The 27159-nt window shown below is 46.2% G+C and overlaps 1 protein-coding gene across 6 annotated transcripts in view; it reads left to right on the forward strand.

Annotated features, from left to right (window-relative positions):
* Positions 1 to 3351: 3351 nt before the first annotated feature.
* CEP170B (centrosomal protein 170B) overlaps positions 3352 to 27159 on the forward strand; it is an 81199-nt gene continuing 57391 nt past the window's right edge. For 2 of the 6 annotated variants that reach the window (XM_090034154.1, XM_090034155.1), the window contains exons 1-4: positions 3352 to 3494; positions 5101 to 5210; positions 5986 to 6121; positions 20376 to 20465. In XM_090034154.1, the coding sequence (XP_089890280.1) occupies positions 6017 to 6121; positions 20376 to 20465 (195 nt within the window). In that variant the 5' untranslated portion in view covers positions 3352 to 3494; positions 5101 to 5210; positions 5986 to 6016. Of the gene's footprint in view, positions 3495 to 5100; positions 5231 to 5985; positions 6122 to 20375; positions 20466 to 27159 lie in introns of all 6 variants that reach the window. The other 4 variants (XM_090034150.1, XM_090034153.1, XM_090034151.1 and 1 more) reach the window with 3 other exon arrangements.

The raw sequence follows: 27159 nt of genomic DNA on the forward strand, positions 1-27159 counted from the left end.
TAGCACAAATAGTGATCAATAATAATAAGTCTATGAAGCTATAATGGACCTGCAGGTGGGCCAGATATTGGGCTGCTCCCTGCTATTTGCTGAAAGTGCTTAGCAGGGGAAGAAGAGGGCAGAGACAGCCTTTCAGCAGTCTGAAAAGGTTCACTAGCAAATTTTATATATAAAAAGCTGTGGTGTTACCAGAAAAATGCTGAGGCTGCTGAATGTCAGGGGGTGCAAAAAACCACCTTTTTCCACTTGCGGAGTTAAAAGATCCCCATACGGTCAGTTGTGTTCTGTACTTGGAGAGTGAGGGCTGAAACAACAGAAAATGGTGATAAACCTGAATCAAAGTTTTTGTCAGTTTTAAGGTGCTGCTCATTCTGGCTCCTAGCTGCAACTTAGCATTTATTTCACTCGCTGCTGCCTAGCCCCCCCCCCCAACCATGTCCCATGGTGTTTCCTCCTCTTTGCAGTCTCTGTCCTTATGCCTGGAACTCCCCTGCCAATCAACTGCATTCTCGTCTTCACAACTCTCCTTAAAAATGCGTTTCGCTGCAACCCTGTCAACGTGAACCCACCATGAGTCATGCAACAAGAGCAATAGTTAAATGGTATCTTTTAGGCCTCTATCCACTGACTGTGATGGTACTGACTACCAGTCGCTTCACTTGGCACAGGAACTTGAGGGCTGGGGAAGGTAGAGGTTGTTTAAAGACACATTTACAATCATATCCCATCTTCCCCTCAGGCTTGGGGCCTGCCTTAGCTTTAGGTCAGCTCTAATTTGGACTTGACTGGTAAGAGAAGTATGCAGTGCCATGTCTATGCTTTCCCCAGGCATAAGCCTAGCCTGGGCACTGTAGCACCATAGAGCCACCAAAGAATCCCACATGCTAAAAACTATTCTCTGAGGGCTGGATTTGCCAGCCTTTAGGGCCATACATTTTAAAGGAGGTGCAATGCGACCAACAGCGAAGCCCTGGATTTGTCAGAAGTGTGTTGTATTTCACATTACAACACAGCCCCCATGGAACAGGTCCTGCATCTTTTTCTGTATTTTGTACAGTAGTGACCACCCTATACATAGCCCATATGATCTCAAATGTGCTAACCTCACAGTGACTAAACAAATGCAAGTCTTTTTATAGATACCTGATAACAAAAAACAGGCTAGATGGCAGGCTTGCACAGAGAAGTAAATTATGACACTTCACAGCATTTCTAACCTCCTATTCTGCCATTAGACTAATACAGAAACCTCTCCAACGCATGTGGGTAGTTCAAAGAGCACTAAGTGTGTAACTGTGCAAGTTAAAGTGTATGATACTATAATGAACACTAACAGCACAGTGTAACCAAGGAGTAAACTGGGAATAAAAAGTCCACTTTTATTCATAAAGGGCCTGCATTACATTATGCCAATACCCAATACAAAAATTAAAAAACAATACAGCTCTGAAGGACCAGTCAAAATGAACACAGAAATGAAGCAGGTCCTCTTCCTACATTGAATCTGTTGCTGGTTAAGGCACTGAACTGAACAGATGCCCTAGTCTGAAAGATCCTCATAGCTCCAAGGCTGTGTCTGAGCGTGTCTTGTTGGAACTCAACCCTGAGCAGACATCAAGAACATGTCAGCTTAGCAGAGCTGCTGCGGGAGAAGCAATCACAGAGGGAGATGGGCTCTAGGCAATGAAGGGTTTTAATCAGCATCTTGAATTATGTTTGGAGACAGTGCATTTCCTGGGGCAGAATTCAGGTGCTCGTTACAGTGACAATAAAGTCCTACCACTCTTTTTAGAGCAAGAGGGAAAGAGAAGAAATGCAGAGCTCCATAAAAGTCTCCTAATCCTGATGGAGCTCCTTTCTTCTTCCCTAACTCTGAGCTTTGACCAATATTCCTCTCTTCCCAGTGGGCAGGATAGCTACCAATATTCATGGGAGGCGAATGATACTATTATCTTAACCCAAAGACTTGAAGCTGACTCGGAACTCCTTCATGAACCAGATAAAGAAGAAAGAATATTCCTGAAATGAGTAGAAATTCCCGTGAAGTGGAACTGTCATAGGCGAGAGGTGACTACCCCCTTGTTTCCTCCATAGCCTGTCGCTGTCACCCTGTGCCACAGTCTGCCATTGTAAAGAGCTTGTTACGTCCTCAAAAAAAAATGTAACAGAGATGTCCTGGAGATTACTTAGGGCCTAATAGATACCAAGGATATGCAATTGGTGTTGATGGGTTCTTCCCTCTAACACCACTGGCAAACAGTTGGATACATTATCATGATACTCTGTGGCTCCAGTTCCTCCTTCATGGGAAAGAGCAGGTTGATGACTATCCATGCCAGTGAGTATCCCTTCCAGTGACCTCCACGCCATAAAGCAGGGAACCTCATGCCCTTTTACAGGCTTCTCCTAACCAGCCTCTTCTTCCATTGGCACACCCTCCTATTAAGCCCAATCCCTTGTCGATCCCTCTGAAATAGCTTTCTTCCTGGAGCATCAGAGAAGGCTACTAAGTAGGTTAAGTGTGCCGAGAGTAATTTCAGCCTGTGTCAGTAATCCAATGAGGCTCAAAGAGGCAGTCCTGGCTATTGGCTCCTAAACGGTCAGAAGAGTCGGGATTCCTTTCCTGCCCCGATACGAAACTTGCTTCATTTAGCTCGCTCTGTTGCAAAGCAGCGATGTTGATATCTGTGTTAGAGAGGTGCCATGAAGCTTAATTAATGTTTGTGAGGCCCTATGAGAGCCTTGAATGAAAGATGCTGTTGAAGCAATGTTAGTATTCCATACGAGTGGAAAAGCCAATTAACCAGAAATCTGATTAGGGTTTACTGCTGCTGCAGTTGGAGCTAGAGGTTGGGTAGCAGGGTGAGAGGCACCTTTGGAAATATAAGGGATGCTGGACAGCTAACAAGGCTGCAACACTGGACTGCAGGCTGCTACAAAGGCTGGAACTATGGCCAGAAATTTTAGGAGCATGTGGGGGAAGTAGCAGCACACGTCTGCCTGCTCTGGATGGCATGTGGGCACATGTGGAGCAGAAGGAGCGGCAGATCCGGGGGGAGGGTGCGGGTACTGGTGCACTTGCACCCTCCTTTGATTCCTGCTCCACCCAGAGTTTCAGACCTACTGCCTGGGAGCGGCTGATCTAGGCAGCAACAAAAGAAGCGTCTCAGGCCAAGCCCGGGCTCCGGGTGGCGCAGGCCCCGGCCCGAGGCGCTGCTCGGCCCGCCTGCAGGCGCAGGAAGCGGGCCCGTGGGCAGCCGCGGGGCCCCGGCCCGGCCGTCACCTGACCGCACCTGCCGGCGGGGCGGGACCGGCGCGGGGCCGCCCCTCACGTCGGGGCGGGGCGGGGCGGGGCGGCGGCAGCAGCCGGCGGCGGCGGCGGCGCGGAGCGGGCGATGCCGTAGCCGCGGTCGGGCTGGGCTGGGCCGGGCCCTGCCTGCCGCCACCGCCACCGCCACCGCGCCCGGCGGGAGCCGCAGCCGCAGCCGCAGCAGGTACCGGGCGGGCTCCGGGGTGCTCGCGGGGGCGGGCGCGGGGCACCTGGCGCCGGGCAGGCCGGGTCGTGCGGCGGGCCCAGCCCCGCGCCCCGGCCCCGTGCACAAAAGAGGCCCTACGGCCACCGCACCGCACCGCCTGCCGGGGCTGGGGCGGCTCCGCCCGCTGCAGGGGCCGCCGCGCTGCCCCCCCGGCTCTGCCCGCACGGGGGGGGAGGGAGAGAGAGAGAGTGTGTGTGTGTGTGTGTATGTACATTGGGTGTGTGCGGGCGTGTGTGTGTGTGTGTAGTGAGGGAATCAGAGTGTGTGTGTGTGTGTGTGTGTGTACATTGGGTGTGTGCGGGCGTGTGTGTGTGTGTGTGTGTACGTTGGGTGTGGGTGGGTGTCTACATTGCATGTGTGCGTCTAGTGAGGGAAGCAGAGTGCGCGTGCATACAGTGTGTGTGCGCGTGCATGCATGGGTCTGTATTGAGGGAAGCAGTGTGTGTGTGTGTATGGGGGGAATGGCCCTGGCCCCTCTCCCTGGTGCTTAAGGCTGGAGGTGACAAGCAATGGGACTGCAAAGTGACAGCCAAGATGCCTGTGTGTGTGCATGTGTGCTTGTGTGTCTGAGAATGGGCCAGGCCCCCCTGGGTGCACAAGACTGGAGGTGATAAGTGATGGGACAGTAGAGTGACATCCAAGATGCACATATGCACAAACACACGCATGCATGCATGTGTGCACGCGTCTGTGCACACGTGTGTGCATAAGTGTGGTCAGTGTGTGGGGCCCTGGGGTGTGCGCGGCTGGAGATGATGAGCAATGGGACTGAGAAGCAGCGACGGGCTGTCCGCAGAGGCCAGGGAGCTTTCTCTGCCTAGTGGCCCCTTGGCTCTTTGATCGGCCAAAGGAGGAAGGGCTGAAAAGGGATGCAAAGGACTTGTGTAGCTCAAGGGCATTCACAGCTACTAAAATCAGGCAGGCCAGGGATGCTTGGGTAGTTCTGGTTGTTGAAGCACTGGTGGTGGGTGTGATGCCAGATGGAGGTGAGAGCAGGACCCCAACCCCAAGGAGTTCATGACAAAAGTACTTGGTGTAGCTGAGATGGATGGTTGCATTTTTAGTGGTACAGGATTGCCTCTGTAGACTACCCAACAAGAGGATGCGATGCCTGAGATCCAAACCCAAGCTGTTCAATGCATCTTTTTGCATGAGCATGGTAGTTCATGATTTCATGCATAAAGCTTTGGAGTATAAGTAGCATCTCTAATATTCTCCAAGATCCTCAAAGAGAGGCAAAGATTTATGAGCCGTTTGGTCTATTAAATTGTCTTTTCTCTGTTCCTGTCATTGATTCCCATTTCTTTAATACATTGACATTGCAGGCCTTTCCTCCCTTGACAGGAGGGAATTCTGGTTTATCAGGGTTGCAGTAAACTATTGCAGAGCAGAGATGACAGGAAAATAAGGTCTAATTCTCCTGTCTACAGCCCACCTAGAAACAAAACTAAACTTAACTCAGGGGAATATTGTAGGCGGGAGCTGAGAAGAGGGAGGGAAAAATCAAATGGATTGGGGAAGAAAGGGAGTCTGATTTGTGATAGTCCATTCTCTCTTTCTTCAGGGGAAAGAGATGGTGAGCCTGGGGCCTGAGAGAGACTGAGAAGGAAACAAATGTCACCAGTGGCTTTCTAATCTACATGCTGTTTCCCAGGGACAACAGAAACCTGAGGGGTGAGCAAGGCAATGAACAGGTTTGGTTGGCCACTTGCTTACAGCTTTCCCTTTAGATGTCAGCTCTGCTGATCTCTGCTGTTTCTTTAGGACTAGATTGCAGTATTATAATCTGCCCAGTATTAAAGGAAAGCCTGGGGCAGTGGCAGACTGTGACTTAGAGTGTCATAGTTCGTCCCATGGTTCCTCCTCTTGCCTTGGTATGTGGGAAATAATCTGGTATTGGAGTGGATTAGTAGAAGGTTTCATCACTCACCTTGTATCAGCACCACTCTGGCCAGCTCACTGAGGTGGAAGATGAGACTTCTTCCTACTCCCACGATCTGCGGGGGATGGAGACTACAAGCTTGAGGGTACTACTTTCCTTCTACCACTCCCTGGTGCATTGATCTGTGATGTGAGTATCACACAGAAGAAGCAAGAGGAAATATTACATCCCTGTCCTGTGCTGGGCAGTTTCTGAGTTAGCACAGCTAGTAGTTTCTGACAAGGTATCTTAAGTATAGAGATAGAGGAAGCTGAAACTGTGCTCTCTACTAGTCTGGAGCACACAGTGGGTTGAATTTCTGCTTCTTCCCCATGCTTCAGTTTTCAGGCTGTTGGATTCAAGTAGCTTCAGTTTTCAGGCTGTTAGATCCTTTAACCTATTAACGCCCCCCCCCAAACCCACACCTTCCTCCATGCTTTCAGAGTAAGGTCAGTGCTGTTGGTGAACTTGCTTCCATGGATGGCTAGTGAACTAAAGAACATCATGTACATGTGTTTTGTTTCTCAGGATGTTTAAAGGATAAGTGCCAAACACCAAAATGAGTGTCACTTCGTGGTTCCTGGTGAGCAGCACTGGCATTCGCCACCGCCTCCCGCGGGAGATGATATTTGTCGGCAGAGATGAATGTGAACTAATGCTCCAGGTAAGTGTGCATTTAATAATATCTCTTCCGATGTAATATCCATTGCACCTTTAAGGGGTATTTATAACAAGTGTAAAGTAAAGGTGAGGTAGATGCTGCAGAGGTATTGGTTGGTTTGAATTATTTCTCTAGTTAATGAGAACTTGATTTTAAACTCGGTGCACCACACCCCAAAGGTTTAATGCACTGGTGAAAGTGACAGCGAATGTTTGCAAACAGCCTTGTCATTAGATTGGGAATCAGTGTTGTACTGGCTGTAAATCAAATGAAACAGACTAACAGTGCTGACCTTGGCATACGTACTCCACAAAGGGAACACAGTCCAGTCCTGGTATGCAGAGTGGTTCAGCTACTTTTTCTCATGCAGCTCTTGCTGCATGTACCGTGCATTGGCACATTTGGATTTTGTATGTTGCTAACTGAAAGTTTAATTATATTGTCAGTGCTTTAAGTCCCTGGTTTGGGTCTTTAACCTGAAAGGAAGCATTTGTGCTCCATGTAGCAATCTTACTGTCTAAAATGAATTAAGTGACTTCCTTTTATCCATCAGAATTACTGTATTACTTGTGCAGAAAGGTGATTTCACTCACCCACCCCAGAGAAATCTACCTTTTTGAGGCTTTGGTGGTCTGATGTTTCACGTGAAGTCCATTATGTATCGTTGAAGGCACAACTGGCAGACTAGCTTCCCCTAGTTGCTTTGTGGACGTTCAGAACCGAAACTTTTGGATTAGGCTATTTGAAGCAGAGATTTCCAAGCAGTGGTCCATGGACCACTGGTGGTAGCATTTAGTGGTGGTCAGCAGAGAGCTAACTGTTTGCACAGTTTGGGTTCCATTCCCTGCTTCCATCTGCTAATTTGTGTAGAGACGCATATTAAATGTTTTCCTAATATGTTTCCAGGTGGGTGATTTTATGGGGTAGTTGAAGGGACTTTGTGAATGGGAGGAGAGTTTAGTGGGTAGAACTTGTAGTTGGGAGGAACTGTATCTTTAAAGAAGATTAAGTCCTAATAGACTGGATTATCTGTGACAAAATATGAGTAGGCGTTTTCAGAAGAGAAACTTTGATGTGCCTCAAGACACTCTGCTGCTGTTCAGGGCATGCAGCAGCTAGAGCGGGATTCCAGGTTTTGAAACTCCAGCATTGTGATGGGTGGATGGCAGATCAGTTGTTTGGGTTTCCCCATGATTAACGCAATCTTGTTTTAGCTTGTGTTTTTACATGTTTGCCTGGAACGTGAGACGCAAGAGCTGTCAGAAACATCCTGGTGTCTTCTGTAAGGCTGTATTAATCTGGACAAAATCCTTGGGTTTTTTTTCCCCATCCTCTTATTGTGGCCTAAGGAAGAAAATGCATTTGTTGGCCAAGGTTTTCAAAAGGACTTTGACCTTTGAATATACAATTTGGGGCCCTTTGAAAAGAACCTGACTTTTATAGGATGATGGGCTAAGCACTTTGTGAAAATCAGATGTCTTAATCTGGGCACCTAATAATGGAGATACCCAGTTTTAGTCATTCTTAAAGATCTAGACGTCTGTATAGTCAGGTGTTAGCAGGGCCAGTGCTGCCCACAGAAGAGGGGAAAATTGGGAATATTGTCCCACACCTTGGCATTCAGAGAGACTCATACTGGCTGCTTTTTTTGGATCAGGAATGGCTTTAATATAAAGCTTCCCGATGTTTTGAAATTTAAAACCATTCTGGGACTAGCATAATTAAAGCAGCCACGATCCTAAATTTGGGAGCTGTAAAGAGTTGTGTGTGTGGCCCAGCTAACAAAAAGGGTCCCAACCAAAGACTTTGGCCTGGGCCCAAAAATTGCTGTAGGCAGTGCTGAGCAGGATTAATAGATTGAATTGTTCGGGCTTTGAACCTCTCCATGCCACATAGAAGACTTCCTAGTGAGGAGCTGCTTTGAGGCACGTCTGACATGGTGCACCTGGAGTACGAGAGCCTGGCAGTGGGGATCCTTTTACATTCAAGTTATGCTTTTTTCTTCACAGATCTCACTTGGGGGAAACAAAGTAGGATTTGACAGGAATTTAGTTGGTGCTACAGTGGGATCTGCAAGGAAGATGTAATTGAGACAGGGCAGTGGTTCTGCAGGGACTAAATTGTTTATCCAGAAGCAATGTTCTGGACTGTTTGTTTAGGCTGATGAGCTAATAATGTTCATGAAGCAAATTGCAGTGACCCTGTCTGAGCATGTTAATTCAGTAACGCACCTTTTTCAGATGGCACCTCAGTTCTCATTTCAAGCAGCATGGAGGATTGTTTCTTCGCCCCTTTCACCTCCAGAGACATTCCTCAAAGCTGGCTTGTGTTCCAAGCAGTACGAGTTCACCTGGGACAGACGGCACAAGTTCTCATGTCAAGTGGATGCTTGCAAAGTTGAGTGCAAGCAGATAGAAGCCAAGAACCTAAAAATAAACCTTCCTACAATGGCTGCCCATGTCACAAAGCCCTTATGCAGACTGGCACTGCAGTTCACCTTAAATGTAGATGTGCTGCACGTTTTCATCGAGGTGCATTGGCAAAATTCTGTGGGGATGTTGGACCAGAACCAATGCTATTAGCTTTCACCTTCTGTATCATAATCCTTGTTGTAGGGCTAGTTTGATTTGTGAGCATGCTTTTGAGGGAAGAAACTTTAGAATTGGCTTATTCCTAGTAAATGTACAGCACAGAGAAGACTGGCATTGTCAGGGGAATGGGGCAGATGGTTGTCTTAGCAGCTAGACTACAGTGGTGTCACAATCCTGTGTGCTGGGCAGTGAACAAATACATGATGCCATAGCAGTCCCTGTGTAAAGAAGCTCACAGTGAGTTGGTCAACTTTGATTTTACTGCTCTAGGAGTTATTTGGGGTAGATTCTTATTTATACCTTTTAATTGTTACTTTGCATCATCCACTTATTGGATCCCTAAGCAGTCAGAAAGTGGGGTCGTTGTTGGGGTTTTGGGGGGTTTTTTGTTTTCGTTTTTAACAAGATAATGTTGGAGTGACATACTCTTAATGGTTCAGGAAAGCTGCATGCGGTCGGTCCAATTAAAAAAAACACTCCTCAAGAAAGAAATATCCCCCCCTCTCCTTTTGAATATTTAATAAATTATAAAGGGATGCTGCATGCTTTATTTTTGACCCGTGTTCATGTATTTCAGGCAGGAACTGTTGTTGGCAAACAAGTAGCTGAAGAAAATTGTAGCCTTCAAGCTTGAGATTGAATGGGTTTGCTAGTGGGGAAACATAATCTTTCTGGAAATCTGCAAGTACTGAAAGGATTAGAAATATTTAAAATATTTTTTCAGTGTGGTAAGGAGTTTAGTGCAAGTAATTGTGTGGCTTGCATTGGTTTTGAAAGGGAAGGAAATTAAATCTAACTTATATTTTGAGGTTTCGCCTGGAGGATTCAGTTTGGTTCTGGGCTCAGTTCTCTCATTGTTACGTTGAGAGGAATTGTGTTCTGTGAATAATCACCCTGATTCCTGCGGGATTATCTATTTAGTATCATCAAGCAGTCATGGTATCAGTATCAGGCTTCAATTAGTAAACCAGCCCAATTAAATTTTGTCTTGAACCTTAAAAAGTTTTTTTTGTTTGTTTGTTTGTTTTTGAAGTATGTCCCCCTTTTTTCACCTCTGCTCAGATGAAAACTGTTTTAATAGAAACTTGAGAGAAAATTGAATATTCCCCCCGCAAAAAAAAAAAACTTCTGTGAAAAAATATAATTGGCAGTTTTATCAGATCTCATCTTCTGCTTAATCTGGTTGGTATTTGGGTGTTTTAAAAAATAATAATTTTCATGAACTGAAAATTCTTAATGAAACAAACATTTTCCCAGACAATCTATTTCTTTTTTTTTGTCAAAAAAGTCAGAACATTTAAACTAAAATAGAGAATATTTCATATAATTGGTTTTTGCCGTGGTACAAAAATGATTTTTTTTTTTTCAAAAAAATGTTGGTATAAAACATTTGAGCAGCACTCCCTTAAATACTGGTTCTGTGGAACAAAGCTCTGTTTGTGTGTGTATGGCTTTTAATCTACCTTGCATAAAACTGCATGTCTGAACACCAATTACAGATGGCACCTGGCAGTTACGCTTGCAGTTAAGATTGCCTAATAATTTTTATTTTAGGTGGGGCTTGTGGTGCTGCTGTTATTAAGGTTGGGTGGCACATCCCATTATAAGACCCTGTTCTCACTTGCTTAAAACTCTGCCAAGCTTTAATTGCTTGGACTGGCCTAAGGAAAAATGCAGTTACTTTGTCCTTGTTAAAAACTTATGGCGACTTTTTTTTTTTCTTTGAAAAGTTCCACTGCTTTGGAGCAGAGACTTGAAATTTGGTGCTGGCCTTCAGCTGATGGTTTTGCCTTTTCATAGTCTCATGAATTTCTGCCCACATGTGGCCAGGTAATAAGCCTTTGAAAAGGTGATGTTCTCACATGATCAGTAGAGACAATGGACCGTATGTCTGCTGAGCAAGTCTGAGTCTCAGCTCCTGGTGCTGACCAGACTACCATCTCCAAGGGGTGCTGGAGATTTCTGTGACACTGGATTTTATGGACAGAGCCAGGCTTTCCCTATAATGGCTGTTCCCAACTTCAGGGTTTGGCCAGGCACTGGGGCTGAGAGCAGGGCTCTGGCATTCTGGTAACACAGACAAGGAAGCTTTTCTCTTTGTACCTGATTTGGACAAGAGCCAGAGGAGGGAGGTGTAATAGTAGGAGACTGGGACTGCAGAGGGGAGGCTAGAACTGGAAATCAGAGGAGATGTCGAAAGCCAGTCAGCTGGTGAGAAGATAGAAATGGATTTACAGTTGGGGGAGTGGATGAGCACAACTAGGAACCACGACAAGCTGGGCTGAGACTGGGTAAAGGAATTGAGAAAGAAAAAGATGGGAGCAGGTGATCAACAACATTTTGAGGGGGAGATTGAGAGCCTACAGGAGGAAACTAGGATTGGGAGCTGGCAGTAGTGTAGCTAAGGAGGGGCAACCAGGGCAGCAGCCCCAGGCACCAACTTGGTGGCGGGCAGAAAAATCACAGCTGCCACTGTAGCGACCTGTATTTGTGGGGTTAGGAATTTCCTGAGCCTGATGTTACATGCCGTGATGGCCCTTTCCTCCATAAACTTGTTGAACCCCTTTCTGAGCCTTGTTCTACTATTGGCCACCTCGGTGTCCTGTAGCAATGAGTTCTACAAGGTCATGATGCATTATGTTAAAAAAAACCCCAAAACAACCATGTTTCTTTATCACCTGATACATTCATTAGGTGTCCAACTAGTTCTTTTGAGAGAGAGTGAACAGTAGTTCCCTGTTCACTTTTCTCCCACCACTTGTCTTCATGGACCTCTATTATATTCCCGCCCCCCCCCCGTTATCTCTCTTTCTGAAGAACCTCAGCTGTTTCACTTTCTTCTCGTATAGAAGTCATTCCATACTCACGATCATCTTTGTTATCCTTCTCTTACCTTTTCTATTATCCTATTTCAGATGGGTTGGCCAGAGATGCTTGAGTATTCATGATGTGGGTGCACCATGGATTGATGCATAAGGGAACAGAGATGTTTGCTGTTTTATTTTCAATTCCTTTCCTAACAACTCTTAACCTTCCATTTACCTTTTTGACTGTTGCCGCACATTGATTTTTCAAGAACTGTCCATAATGACTTCCAAAATCCATTCCTGAATGGTAATTTCCATTTCAGAGTCAGTCTGTACATCAAGTGTATATATAACTAGGTTTTTTTTTTCCCCATGAGCATTACGTTGCATTTATCAGTGTTGGATTTGCAATTGTGAAGTCTATATACGCGTGCACAAGGGAGACAAATTATGGTCAAAGGGACCACTTGAATTCTGGCAACTTGGGAGGGCTTGACTCTTCAACCTTAATAATGTTTTTTTTACCGTTGTTTTTATTCTGTCTTTGTATATACAGCAGAAGTGTAGTGTGGAAAAAATGCACCATGAGCAGTCCTCAGCCCCGCCTTTCTGGCTTGCAGGTGCAGGAACAGCAGCAAACAACAGTCAGTGCCAGGCATTCTGGGAATCATAGATCTGTAGAGTGGCAATGGAGTTAACTGCTGCTGAGTGGTTGCAGGGGAGACTTTCACTCCACTTTTTCTTGCCACAACTTATGTTCAGAGGGCAAAAAAAAATGCTTGTTTCAACAGCAAAATTCAGGGCAGTTCTTCCCCCAGCAACAGTGAACTCCATTGTCACCCTGCAAAACTCTGATTCCCAGAATACTTTGTGCTTCATGATGCACAATGCCTGCACTGGCTGCTGCTTGCAGCTGGAAGGTGCAGGCATATTGAGGCAGGCAGCAGCAGTAGCTCCAGCGTGAGGTGCTTGCATCCTGTCCTCCTGGCATATCTCCACTTGGGTAGCACTCAGGGCACATGTCCCACTTTGCCTACCCCATGTTATATGAGTGATGTACAGAATGACTATAGAATAATAAGCATGCAGATTTGAAGCTGGGAGAAAGCTGACATGTAGGCTCTTCAATCCGTTTGGTTATATTTTTAGTTTTCCTAATATTCTTTGGGTGGATTCACTGACATGCTGAAGCGTTCCCCCCATTCTGGTAATCCCCTATCTCAGGAGGCCTCACTAGAAGCCACAGAGACTGTTCACTGGTTTTAATGCCCCTGCTTTCTTCCTGCAAAGGCATTTCCTGGAGCCAGTGGAGTGTGGCCAGGGTGAATCTATGCTCCATCCATAATGTACCAGTGAAGTAGCATGTTGTGTGCCCACACCACTTGCTTCCCTTCTCTCCTTGGAGTGTATCTGACTCCATGTTTTCCTAGAACCTACTCTAATAATTCAATAACTATCACTAGTGAGCTAGATGCTTTGCAGACAGTTATGAAGCCAAAAGATCCTGTTCTGGCGAGTCTGCAGTCTACAGTGGACCATGTTTAAGTGGGGGATGTGAGGCAGGCTACAACACCAAGTAAAGGGACACAAGTGGGGCTAGTGTATGTCCACATTCTTCCACAATGTTTGAGTGTAGTGTTGGTTTTTCCATTTCAGCATTTTCCACTGTCTCTAGTTGGTTGGCCTGGGAGGAATTGGGGTTCTCCAGCTCACTGAGAGAGGATGCATTGGGAGGCCAGATGCATGGGAGGAGCTGGGCAGTAGTGTGACATGAAGTAGGTGGAGAGCTGAGCATCACAAGCACGGGAAAGTTGATAAAGGGCTGAATTAAATGAGAGAAGGAGGTAGGAGTGAAGTTCTGTGGATCAAAGCATAGGCTGGAAGTGAAGGCCAAGCATCAACAAGCAAACATGTCTGAAGTAGGACCAGATTATGCTGTTTGAATGTGTGAAGAGACATGAGTGTTTCCATTCCCCTAGCAAACATACAAAGCAGGCTTTTGTGGCAGCTCTCTGAATGGATTGCAGAATTGAGGAAGCCTGGGGGACATGGAGGCTGCAGTACCTGGGAAGCAAGACTGACGGTGAACTACAGACACACGATTATCTTGGGAAGTTCTGGATGTGATCTGGATAAGCCTCCTGTGCTGGAAGAGTCTAGCTCCCGAGTTGCTGAATTCTGCCAAAATGTATTTCCTTCTGGCTAGTCTGGACCTCTTGATAAGTGGTGAGTGGCCACTAGCACAAAGCTGTAAGAGCTCCACTTCAATAAAGGGAGACCAGCCGCCATAAATCTTGTCTATGTCCAAGTAATGGCTTAAGTCATTTTGGTTATGGCGCCAGCCTCTGAATCCCCTTGCCAAGTTCTGGGGGTTACAGTTGCATTTTTCCTGCGTGTGTTTCTTTTTTTAATGTCTGCCTCCTTGTTGCTGTGTGGAGGAGCTGCTTAAACAAGAGAGAGGGAGAGTGGGGAGGGGATGAATAAAAGATAGCAGAGTTGGGTAGGTTGGAACATAGACTGACGGTAGGGGCCAAGTGGCAAATGGCAGAGGGGCCTGAAGAGGAGCTGGATGTAACCAGAGTCACTGACCTTGCAGTGGTACCATTGATGCCCACCATCTTGACTGTGATGAGCTTCTACAGTTTGGGACCAAGGCTGTGTAACCCATTGTGCTACCAGGCTTGTATCCCCCACGAATTCGGTGCAGAGTGAGTGTGTCACACATGCAAACTACATGGGATGGGGGCTTGACTGACTAATTTGGAGAAAAACTTAAACGGACCCAAAATGCAGAAAATAACCAGTGGGGTAGGGAAATCTAGCCAGTTATAGCTTTTATGAGAGGTTAAGCTTGGATCTTAGTTTTAACAGCAATAGCTAATCATATTTCAGAATGGAGTGGAGGTGTTAAGGTTGCTTGTGTCTCTCTTTAAAGGCCGATGTGAAGGGGTTTGTATTTCCATGCTGGAGCACTGGCTGCGCAGAACGCTTCAGCAGCAAGTGTTCATGACACCAGTGTAGCTTGTTTTGTATGGAAAATACTTCTCTAAGAATGAATGTTTATTCCTGTTGCTGCCAGTGTGCTGCAGTTATCCGAGGGCCAGGGAGGCGCATCATGCTGTCCTTTGTGAGCAGCATACAGTAACTGTCCTCATTTATTTATTTTATCTCCAATAACATGGTGTCTCCTGGCTGTGCCAGGGCCAAGGTCCAAGTTTGGATCCTGTGAGCGGAGTCTGAGCAGAAAGGCCAGCCCATGGGAACTGTGCTGACATTGGGAAAATCAGAACAGTACCTATAACTGGGCTGTGATTGTAACCAAGTCCTGTCGGGCAATGAAAGAGACTTCACTTCATACATTCCCTATCCTTTCCCTTTCCCAAGCAGTTTTGTGGCTTTGCTGTCTACGTGTCTGGTCACTTTTTTTTAATCTCAGTTTCTTAGTCCATACGTAGCATGGCACCTGTCCCGCACGTGAAGCCATCAACATCTGCCATAGAGTTCTTTGTAGGACACATGTTAACATAAGATGTGCTGCTTTGGAGACTTGCTGTTTTAGACTGCTGAGCTGCGGATCCACACTGCTTTTGGCTGTGACTCAACAGGAGCATGACTGATATAGTAATTTCAGGGATCTCAAGCCAGCACCTTGCCCACATGTATGTTCAAAGTGATGGATAAAGCTGACAGAGGAGGTTGGGGCAAGTCCTTAGTTTGGCATATACCCATTTAGATACTAAGCTTGTGGTGTACAGCAGGAAATCCCTGCTTGTGATTTGGAGGAGTCCATATTTCATTTAGGCTTTAGGGAGGTGAGCAGAATGACACGTTGTCTCTTTCTCTTTGGCTGTCTACTTGAGAGTTTTGGTTGTTTAAAAAGTACCTTATTATAGTGTGTATGACTGCAGACAGTGCTAGTATTTCTAGCACTGTCTAGCACAACATGAAGTGCTAGTGTAGCTAGAAAATGAATATTATTAAATCAGCATTGTATTGATTCGTTTTCCAGGTTTACACTTCAGAAAGCACAGTTATCCAGCATGCCAACAGAGCACATGAAAAGTTGTTTGAACTGATAGTAGGTTCCATGCTGAGGCTGGGAAGAACTTTAAATTCCTCCTCCTATCCTGGCCCCTAGCACCCTGCAGCCTTATCTCCTCTGCAGCTCAGAAATGAAGAGTGCAACCCCCACCTCAAAGGCAAAGATGCAGTCTTGTTCCTTGTCTTTTTTCCAAGTGGAATAGAAGTGAGACTTGTATTAGTTTTGAATGTTTAGCCCTTAGGTTACAGCTGTTAGCACATGGGGGTTGTTTTTTGCTTTGTGATCAAACAGTTCAGTGTTGTGTATGTGTATTAAAAAGCATCTTATTGTTGCAGGAAATTTAGACAGTGGCTTTTCCATTTTTAATTGTGCATCTTTCCCCTTCTCCCCAACACACGGCAGAGGCTGCGATTTTTATATAAGTATTTATCATTGCATCAGTTACTTCATTAGCGTAATTGAGATCAGATACTTAAATATCCATTTGCACCAAACTTTAAGCGGTAAAGGTGGCTTGTGGTTGTTAGTACTTGAAACTTATCGGACCCTCTTTTTTGTGTCGGATATTATATATTTTATGCTAAATAAGAACGACAAAGGGCTGATCAGCCTCCAGATCTTTAGAGAACTGCTTTTGCTGACTTTTGGGGTGTTTTATATACCTGTTCTGGGGTGGGGTGCACTTTAATTAGAGCAGCTCTGTGAGTCACTCTAGTGAACAGGCCTGGAGCGTCATCACTGAAGAGCGGCGACAGGGGCATTAAGTGCCCCACCACCATTTTTTGTTCAACTAAACAAACGAGCTTTAGTTAAAGCACCCCCGCTGCCATTTTTCAGCACAGGGACGCTGATACGTGTGACGTTGGAGCGTGTTGGAGTGTGGTAATTATCACGCTTCAGCAGACTCGATTCATCGGGTATGCTCTGACATGCTGGAATTACAGCATGTCGGAGCAACTTCACTGCATGTCTATAGGTGCCCTCTGAAACTAACTTGCTATGAAAGCAAGTGATGCTGGAATAGCCTCTCCTGTTCCAAACAACTGTGGCTTTTGGCAGGTTTGTAGTGATGCAGCGAAAGGTGTGAGCTACACTGACTATAGCTATTTTGGTTCCAGTTCCCTTTAACAAATCCTCCTGCAACTGGTTCTTGTGGTGTTACTTGTTTGGACCAATGAGAGCATGGTATTTCACATGTGAATTAATTGAATAGCAGTTGATATTTTACTGTGTCTCATCAGCATTTAAGAAGGCATTAAAGTACCTTCAAGACTAGGGGCCAGATTCTTCACCTCAAATCTGTCCTTTTGCACTACCCAGGGGCAGCCAGGTAGATGTAATCTGGCTGCAGATGAGATGTCCTCCCCAGAAAGGGTTTGCAGGGGGCATAGGTCAGCTCCTGGGGAGGAGGGGGATGGAGTATCTCTCTGCCCCCTTTCAGTGATTTGTGGCTGGCATGTAGCCCCTAAAAGGTGAAATTAGCTGTGCTATATTCCACCAGCCCCAAGGCTTCATTAACATACATCAGGGTCAAGTCCAGGGCATCTTGAAAATCAGGGAGACGGGACCGACTCTGTGAAATCCATGTCTCTTATGTCCCTTTTTCTGCACCGGGTAGGTTGTGGTGCAAGGTAGAATCTGTCTTCTTTTTGATTGGAGTGTGCCTCTGATGCTTTCTTGTGGGAGTATGTAGGGAAATAGCCACGTCCTTGAATCAGTGTTGTGTAGCTAGAAGTTGGAGCTGGCTCTGCCACAAGCGTTGCCAGCGTTTGCTGACGCTACTGATAATAACTAACCTAAGATCCAGGAAGGCCCTTTTGTCAGCTGTAGAGCTACCCAGTCCGAACATCCTTGATCTGTTTTATTTTGGGAGGCACAAGGCCTTATGTGAGTGGTCCAGCCATGATCTTGCGCCTACCTTAGCAGTAGCTTTCACCTTCTTCTCCATTTGGTTCCGTCATTCTCCAAACTTCAGGGTGCAAAGTACCTGCAGTTTCCTTTGTCTGCGGTGGGTTTATCTTGACTATAATGTAGAGGCATCTTGTGTGAAGGTGTCGGGTAGTGTCCTAATATTAGTGTGACAATGAACCTTTAAATCCTAGTGAAGTAGTGAGCACTCAGCATCTTTCAGGACAGGTTCCTCTGCCATTTCTGGTTACAGTAGCTGTGTATTCGTCAGGCACAGCTGTGATGTCTTTGAAGTTGCAAAACCCGGTGGGAGATTTCAACTCTACCCAGTGGGGATGCTTGAATGACACTTTGGAGGAAGCAGTCTGTAATAAAAAGGTGCTCATAATCCTGAGGCCTGCAGCCCTCTCAACACTGCTTTGCTAAAGTTCCAGACTTACCTCATTTACACCCAAAAGTAACGTCTTAGTTGTCTTGTTGCAAGCCATCTACCTCAGAAATAAGAAAAAGTCATAAAACAGGCAATGGCAGAGGTGTGGCAGTGCAGCTCCTCCAGGGCAGTGCCAGCAGATGCAGTGACATGATCAACCAGCACTGCATAATGGCTTCTTTTGCACCCCACAGAGTTGGCACCCAGGTCACCCCCACTCAGCTGTGCTACTGAGTAATGGAAAGAACTGCGTACCCTCAAGGGAAGAGCCCTACGAACTGTCATTTTGGTTTAGCTGCATGAGGGGGTCCTGCAGCTGGGCGGGGGCTCCTCTGTGCTTATGTGTAGACAAATGTTAAGTCTCCTGCAAGATTAGATCCCTCTTGTATTTGTATGCCCCTTGGTTTGGGTCTCGGTCACACGGCCTGCTATGTTTGTGGCTGGGAGGATGGCGATTTAACATGTAGGGTCTTGGAGGATATTTTCAAATGTGACTTCTTTGCCCTATGTCCATGGTGCCCTCTTGGTGTGCCCACTCTTGTTAACAAATGTCCATTGGCTGACATGGTAATTAGGGGGGTTTCAGCAGAAAAGCACTTTTGTCCATCCAGATTCAGCGGGTCTTCATCCAGTGGTAACCAAGGCTACTCATATAGAGTTTTTCTCTTTTTGTGAGAGAACCTGGTATTGGTGATACAGCCCAAGGCAGTTCTGGTTTTTTTTTCAATATCTAAGCAATAGCGTCTGCTTGCTGCAGCATGTTATAAATGACATGGGACGTCATGTGGCTTGAGAACCTAACCTCCAAGTTGATGATGTGTTTGTTTCAAATTGACCCACTGAGGTTATTCTGGAGGGCAGATTTCTGGGTCAAAACTTGCTGAGGATTTATCTGCTGTTGGGAACATTATTAATGCATTTGACATCTGCAAGGGAGAGAAAATTCCTGCAAGCAGTAACAATATATTTTTTTTCAGGACAGAAGGTCTTTCTGTTCTTTCAACTGTAGAATCCTCATAAAAAAGTACTAGCCTCTGTTTGCTTATAGGCAAGTTGGTAGGGTCAGTTTTTGGATGGTATTATGGAAGCCAATATAATTACACTTGGAGAAGAGAAAAGATTAATTCTCTCAGCAGTTGGTTGGTTGATATTCAGGAAGAGGAAAACTACATCATAGTTTTGATGTAGCTTGCCTTCTTACTTTGATGGCATGTTCATTATTACAGGTATTCAGTGAGTTTTATATTGATGTACTTTTCATTGATTGATCTAGTTTTTCCCATTAGAATTTGGGTCACATGGGGAAACTGCAAATTACATTAAGTGTGGAGTAAAGAGTCTATCAGTACCTTCAGCTTGTAACCTTTATTAAATGTTTTGAATTATAAAGGATGTGTTAAAAAAAAAAAAAAAAACCCAGAAAAAGAGAGTATAGTCTTTTACCCATAGTAAATTTATGCATTTTTGAAGACCAAATTTACTAAGTCCAAATAGCTTCATGTGAAAACATTGGGATTATGCATTTGAGAAATTACTGATGTCTTCAAGTCTTTCCAGGAGATGGATTTTGAATAGCAAACTGACTTCTGATATAAAAATGTTAGCACTTTTCTCCTATTCAAAAAGAAATTTAAATAGCATTAAGTGGAAAATGTACGTACCCACCTCAGAAGACCTCTTGGTTTGGGTCAGATGCTAATAAATTATATTAAACAGAATGTATTAATATGAACCAGGTTTCTGTGACATGATTGACTTCAATACTGGGGTGACTGGATTGGATAATTCAGGAGGTTGTTTTCAGTCCTGTGTTCTGAAATATTTGTTTAAAAGTTGATTTTTGCTTAATCTCCCTAAAAAATAATTTTAAAAATCCTGAAATCAATTCCATTTTTGACCCTGAAATCAAATCAATTTAAGAGAATTTTTTTTTTTTTTTTAAAGTACAAGGTGGAAAGTAAACTTTGGTTACAAAGAAATGTTGAAAAATGGGGAGGTCCCAAAGGGCCTGGCTGCATTGCCTCAGCTGTTGTAACTGTGGAGCTCTGACAGCTCGCACCAGCTGAGCGTCTGCCTTTAGGTTGTCAGTCTGATTGCCTTGGGCTGTGTGTGTACGTGTTGATGCTGAAATCCTGGCTTACAGTCTTTGCTGCTTGAAATGATTTTCTTTTCTTTTTTGAACAGTAACACATTAACAAAAAAAAAAAGAGTGAGACCAACCTTATATATCTGGGCATTTATCTGAAAGATTAGGAGAAACATTTTAGCTTGCAGCCTGTGATTAGCTGGTTGCCTCCAGTGAGATATTTTGGAACAACCATGGCGGCTTTTAATTGATCCTCTGCATATATAATATGATGTCTAATCCTCTCCTGTCAGTACCCTCATACCAACCTCGCAGAATATCACCCTTACTGTTCTGATTACCATTGTATCCTATGTCTGACCAGTCTTTAATTCATTATGCCTTTGTTTCTAGTCCCGCAGTGTGGATAAGCAGCATGCAGTTATCAACTATGACAAGGAAAAAGATGAGCACTGGGTGAAGGATCTTGGAAGCTTAAACGGGGTAAGTAATAAACTTGCCAGCTGACTGATGTGCGCTATATACATAGGTTGGTGGGCTCCGATCCTGTGCATGTTGACGTGCATGCATAGCTTTTACTTGCCAAAGTAGACCCCGTTGAGTGAGCGGGAATTATTTATGGGAGCAGAACAAATCTCCTGCCAAAGCCTGTGCCTGCCCTTGGCTGCTTCTGTCACTGGAAGTTCTGGTGGCAGACAGCAGCTGCCACCGCAGTCTGCACACATCTGTGTACTTCTTGTGGCTCTGCGTGGCACCACTCAAGCATCTGTGCCACCAGAGCACCAATTATATGCTGGGAAGGTACCATCTGATGAATGTACCATGCCAGATGGATGAAGATATGGGTGCATCTACACATGCCCTCAGCTGTCAGGTAGTGGCAGAAGCCTTTCTGCACATGGTAGAGTGTAGGCTTCTGGTGCTACAAGGGAGCTTGTAGTATGCCCAGATCCTGTCATTTCGGCCCTCGGAAATTTCTGTAGTTGGAGTGATAAGCTGCTTAAAGTCGAAAACCTGAGCGCATGAGAATGTATGTGTGTTTATCTTCTCTACCCCTGCAGAACTCTCCATTTTTAAAAAAATCTTAGATTCAGTTGTGGGACAGAGGGAAATTACCTCCCCCAAAATAGGTTTGATACTCTTTTTTCATTAAACCCCTCTTCCCTCCCCCAAAAACAAAACAAAGCAAAAATACAACAACAACAATGTTCTGACCAACTTTATGAAAGAGCTAGTCCATTCTTTAGTTAGCTGCTCCTGCTGAGTAAGGTGACCTTGGGCCAAGGCAGCTGTCATGCGAAGGAATGATGTACGGTATAGTCTGTCTCTTTAATTTGTCTGAGGTAAACTGTTTAAAAGCTGCCTCTCGATAATCAGGCCAGGTCCCCTTCTGCTGGGCGGCTGCTTATTAAGATTGAGGGGTTATGTGGGATAATGAATCCAGCACAGCTGAGAGCCAAGAACTCCTGACTCTCTCTGTGCTCCGGCACTAACTCATTGTGGGGCCTTGGGTGACTCAGGGCTTTCCCACTTTCACCAGCTTTTAGCTCTGACCTCTCCCATAGTGTGGACGCAGTTATGTTCTTGTAGCTGTTCCTGTACAGGAATGGAAATGAGCTGTACCGGTATAACAACATTCAAGCTGGAGGTTGTAATCAAGTGTGCTGCTTTGGTTAAAAATAACTCGTGCCTAATAGAAATAGTTACACCAATGAGAAACACTGCTTGTAAAACAGAGTCTTGACCTTTCCACCAGTGTCGTCATTGGAAAGCGAGAAGAATGATTCTTCCTCGCCAGCTTAGAACCTGTGATGGGGTTAAGTCACTAGGGCAAAGCAGCAACAGCTAAAAGAGACTGCTAGGGGAAGGAGAAAAGGGGTAATACACACTGTAACTCAGGGGTGGGCAATATACAGCCTGTGGTGAGACTTTGTCTGACTCATGGTGGGTCCCCTGGCCCAGGCACAGTCCAGCTGTGGCACATCGTGCCACCCCCCCCCCCGGGTACACAACAGGGCCGGGGTGCCTCCACAGGTGGATTGCCTTTCTAGGCAGCCCAGGTGGCAGGCGGTTACTTCTGGCTGCCGCTGCTGCTGGCCACAGCCCTGCAGTTCGGTGGGGACCCATACTGCGCAGCCCCAACCCTGCGTGCCCTGCATCTGCTCGAGTGCCTGCCTGGGTTCAGCAGCAGTGGCACTAGACAAAAGCTGTTGTTCAGTCCAGGGCAAAAGTGACCCCTCCCCCTCCTGCTGCTGCCAGTTCCCTGCAGCAGCTGCCTGGACCCCACGCTGGGCCACCCTGTGGCATAGTCCAGAGGCGGTGATGATGGCAGTGAAGGTGCAGGGCAGCCCCGCATGGGCTTCGGGCAGCTGCAGCAAGGAACTGCCAGTAGCGGGAGGAGGGACCGGTTTTACCCCTTGCTGGACAACAGCTTTTGTCTGCTGCTGCTGCTGCTGCTGCTGCTGAGCCTGGGTGGGCAAGCCCGGAGCAGGTGTGAGGCACATGGGGTTGGAGCTGTGCAGTGTGGGTCCTTGCTGCTCCTGTAGGGCTGGGGCCAACAGTGGTGACAGCCAGAAAGAGCCGCCTGCCACCTGGGCTGCCTAGAAAGGCAGTCCAGCTGCAGAGCGGCCCCAGGTCTGCTGCATGTCTGGGATGGCAGGATGCACCACGACTGGGCAGCACAGGGCAGGCCGACTCAGGGCTGTGTGGGTTCTGGCTGATCCACTCCAGAAGGGGTGAGTGTAGTATAGGTGCAGGGCACGCTGGGGCTGTGTGCTGCCACAGTTGGGGAGGCACCACAAGGTGTGCGGTTTCCAAGCTGTTGCAGGGCAGGTGCTGACCAGCTCATGGTGGGTACACAGAGGGGGCTCCCATGCACACCCCACCATACCCACAAACCCTCCCTCACACACAGTAACACGCCCCACAAACTGCACCTACCCACACCATTCCCACATGCACCTCCCTTTCCTCCCCAGCCTCACACTTGCGTCCTTCAGGGAGGAGCCCCACTCACTGCTACCCACATGCACCCCTCCCCACACACATACTCCACACTCACCCTCCCATGCACCCCCAGCCACTGTCCACTGTCCCCCTCCACGCATCCCACAAGCCCCATAACACCCCCCCCATAAACAGACCCCAACAATCTCCCATACCCACACACGTCCACCCCTCACACCCTTCCCTACCCCACATTAAACACACACCCACACAGATACACACCCACCCCTCTATACCCCCTGCCCCATCACACTCCCCTACAATATAGAAGAGTAAGGCTTAATTTTGAATGATTAAGCAATCACGTCTATATACACCACACGAATGCACACAGATGAGGACAAAAATATTTTTAAAAAATAAAATTATGTTATTGCCAATATTTGATTTTTAGTATATAATTTTTTTTTCCAGTTCCAAGATGGCAAACCCCCTTCCCAAAAGGAGTACTTCTGGGGGCAAGGGGAGAGACTTCCGGTGACAAAGGACAGGGGTTAGGGGGTGGGACTTCTAGTCCCAAGATGGTGAGCAAGGGGTGGAGCACCTGTCAAGGACTTGAGCTGCCGTTTCGACCCACGACACCTTGCCAAAACTTGTTAATAATTGCCCCCTCTGCTATAACTGTTTCTTTAAATTACTACTACTGCTGTACTACTATTAGTAGTTAGAAGTATCAGATCGGCACCAGTACGTGTGGGAAATTTACATTATAGGCTATTGGTTTTTTTTGGCCTGTGTAGCCAATAATGTTCACCAATAAATATAAAGAATTAAGCCTTATGGCCAGGACCTCCAGATGCCTGGGTTCCCTCAGGAAATGGCGGGCTTCCCCTTGCAGGCAGGCAGCATTCTAGCCTGCAGCGGACCCTGCTTGGGGTTTCCAGGCGTGAGAGATGGGGTACCGTGTGCATGCGTGCGGCCGCATGCATGTGGCTAGGAGTACAGCTAAGCAGTGTGGAGAGCAGCTCCCTGTAGGAAGTCTGTGGAGGGGAAGGGACATGGGGGAAGGAAGGGGAATGGGGAGGGGTAGATCAAGGCCACCACTGGAGAGGGGCAGAGGCTGGGGTTGGGGGAGCTGCCCAGCCATTGTAGTACATAGGACCCAGGCTGGGGTGGGGAGCTGGACAGCTACAGGCAGCTCATTCAGGAGCGGGGCGGTGCTGCTCCCTGCCACTGCATGCATCCCCTGGGGGAAGCACCGTGGGTGGGGCATGCCTTGTGTCCCCCCCGCCCCCCACTGTGTGTGGGGCAGATGCAGGCCACTTGCTGTGGGCTTTGGGCTCTCTGCTCTGCTGCTTTTGCCCTGGGAGCCCTGTGCCAGCCGTGCGCCCCCTGCCCGTCTGGCAGCAGTGTGGACAGCAAGTTGTGCCTCCTGCTGCCAGGCTAGCAGAGAGCGCACAGCTAGCACGGGACTCCTGGAGCAAAGGCAGCAGGGCAGAGAGCCCCGAGTCCAACAAGCAGCCTGCATCTGTCCTTGCCCTGTTTGACTCTGGTTAAAAGCGTCCCTGTACTTAAAAACGGTAGTGGCAGCACTTGAACTGAAGTTCATTCAACGAATTTTAGTTCAAGCACCCCCACTGTCATTTTTAAGCACCAGGACAGTGATCCCCTGGATGAGCTGTTCACGGCTTCGTCCCGTTCACCACCCTGGCTGGGCAGCGCTCCTTGCCCCTGCCCCGCTTCCTCCTTCACTGTGGTGGCCTTGATCTGCCCCATCCCTTCCCCCCCACAAACTTACCTGCAGGGACCTGCTTTCCACACTGCACAGCTGCATTCCTGTAAATTGGTTATTGTATCGGTAGCGGCCAATATGGCTGGTTAATAATCGGCTATTGGTATCAGTCAAGAACATCTTTATCGGTACGCCCCTACGAGTAGTCATTAATATTATTATGTAATTAGCTAGCTTTAGAAGAATTACGATCCGTGTAGTGACCCAAGTACTAGGTTTTTCAACTTTTTCCAGGTACCAGTTTTTCAGAGCTGGAAAATACACTTTTCTATTGTAAAAAGATGTATGGACTAAGCTGAATTTTTTGTATAATAGCAATTTCAATTAATATTTTTACCTTTCAAGAAATTTTGTTTAGAAAAAAACTAAACGCTGTTTCAAAGGAATTTTTATTAAAAATATTTATCTTTTCATTTTGATATTTAAAATTAATTTCAGACTTGTCAGTAGCTTTGTTAAGTACTACCATATCAAGTAATTTTAATTTGATAGTGAAATATTCCATTTCATGTATGTAGTTTGATTTTCTTTTTTGCTATTCTATTCTGTTCTATTTCAGGGTATCCTTACTTAATTCAGATTGAACTATTTTAATTTCTAGGTAAAAAAATTTGAATCCATACTTATTATAATGCCCTATATAGTGTGGGTGGGTATGGTTAGGTGGGATAATATCAAATAGAATATTTTCTCTCTTTTTATGTCGTGACCTTATACACTACTTCTGATGCATTGCAGAATAATTTCAAAGTAAAAATAATTAAAAATGAGAGTAAATGTTAATGTTGAACCACATTTTCATTAATGGGAATATTTTGCCCCCAGACCAGTGGAATGTTGTTGCTATATATATACTAGCCAAGGGTCTAGCTCTAGCTTTCAATAAATATTTCTCTCAATTTAATACTTGTTCTTGTCAGGAGTATTTTACCTGGAGCATTGAGAGGGGAGGAGGAGGGAAGAGTCTTGCCCCAGGGCTGCAGGTGTATTACGTCATTTTTATCAGTCAGCTTGTTTCTTCAAAGTCACTTCTCAGATTGTTTTTTTCCCTTATTTCACAAGCAGTTATCTCACTGTCATGCACCCAACAAGGGCTACATTCTCTGTGGTAAATGTATTGTCACTCCCAAAACCTAACAGAAGACAGCTGCTGTTCATTTCCTGTTTGTGTAGCTCTATGAATTCTATCTTGGAATATCGGACAACTCCTGAATTTTTTTATTTTTTTTTTCCCCCAATGGCCATCTGAAGGCAGCTGTGTGCCTAGTCCCTCATCAGCAGGCCAACTCTTGTTTGCATAAGTTTGTGATCTGTTTTTATTTTGAACTGGTCATATAGAAACTGGTTATACTTACTGTGAAGGACCTACCTGAGGTTTGTAGTACCACAAACCATATATGGCTGCATGTCTGGATGTGGCCATGGGGGCTGAGTTGTATTCCCAGTTCTGTCCAGCGTTTCTGCACTAGGGTCAGAAATTACACACTAACTGGTATAAGTGATCAGAAACCAGTTCAAATCTGTAACACAACAGAAGCTCAATGCACGTAAACTGCTTTCAGAAGGGCCCAAACCAGTTTAAAATAAACCTGGATAGATGTAGTATCAGACTTAACCGAGTTAGGTTAAATTGATTTATTGACCTTCTGTCCCAGGTTCCCTCCACATTCAAGTAACTCACAGTCCACCAGCAGCCCAGGATGCTTTGTACCACCCCCACAAACCCCTTCTTGCAGGGTGGATGTACCTGAGCTGTCTGGTCCAGCTGAGCAGGGAGGCTGCTTTAATGCCCCCTGGCTTCTGGCTTGAGCCACTGCAGGCATGTGACAGAATTTCTGGAATCAAAAGTGAATGTCTGTTCACTTGCTTATCAGTTCAATCCCTGCAGTTTAGATTAACCTGCAAAGACTGAATCGATTCAGCCTTGGGCTTTTTGACTGTGTGAAATCCAGGGTGGGTGCAGCAGCATAGTTGCACCCTCCTTTGCTCTGCTGTACAACAGCTCTTGGTGTGGGGTTTGACTGGCCCTTGATTTTGTGGGACTCTGGATCCCAGGGTGTGAATACTGCCACTGCTAATCTTCTCTTTCCCTTGTTGCTGAATTCAGTGGAGCAAGAGAAAGGAGGAGGGGAAGGCAAACATGAGCAGCATTCATGCCTTGGACTCCAGAACCATGTGGAAGCAGGGGTTCTGGCTAGACTCTGCCCTTGTTAGCTGGTGGGGTCAGAGCTCAGTGCTTGCACAATGCTCTGGCAGGAGCTTGCACTACCTGGGCAGCGAGGTCAGAGCTCACTATGCATGCATGGTGCAGCCAAAATGAATGGGGCTCCCTGTTCTTGGATCTACTCCTGGTGAGACCTCCTGTGACAAGTTCCACAAGTGAATTACACACCATGTAAAAAAGGTCTTCCTCTTACTTGTTTTATGTTTGCAGTGTTT

Source organism: Crocodylus siamensis, chromosome 2 (genome assembly GCF_052110815.1).
Source record: "Crocodylus siamensis isolate JL-2025a chromosome 2, ASM5211081v1, whole genome shotgun sequence".
Classification (NCBI taxonomy): Eukaryota; Metazoa; Chordata; order Crocodylia; family Crocodylidae; genus Crocodylus; species Crocodylus siamensis.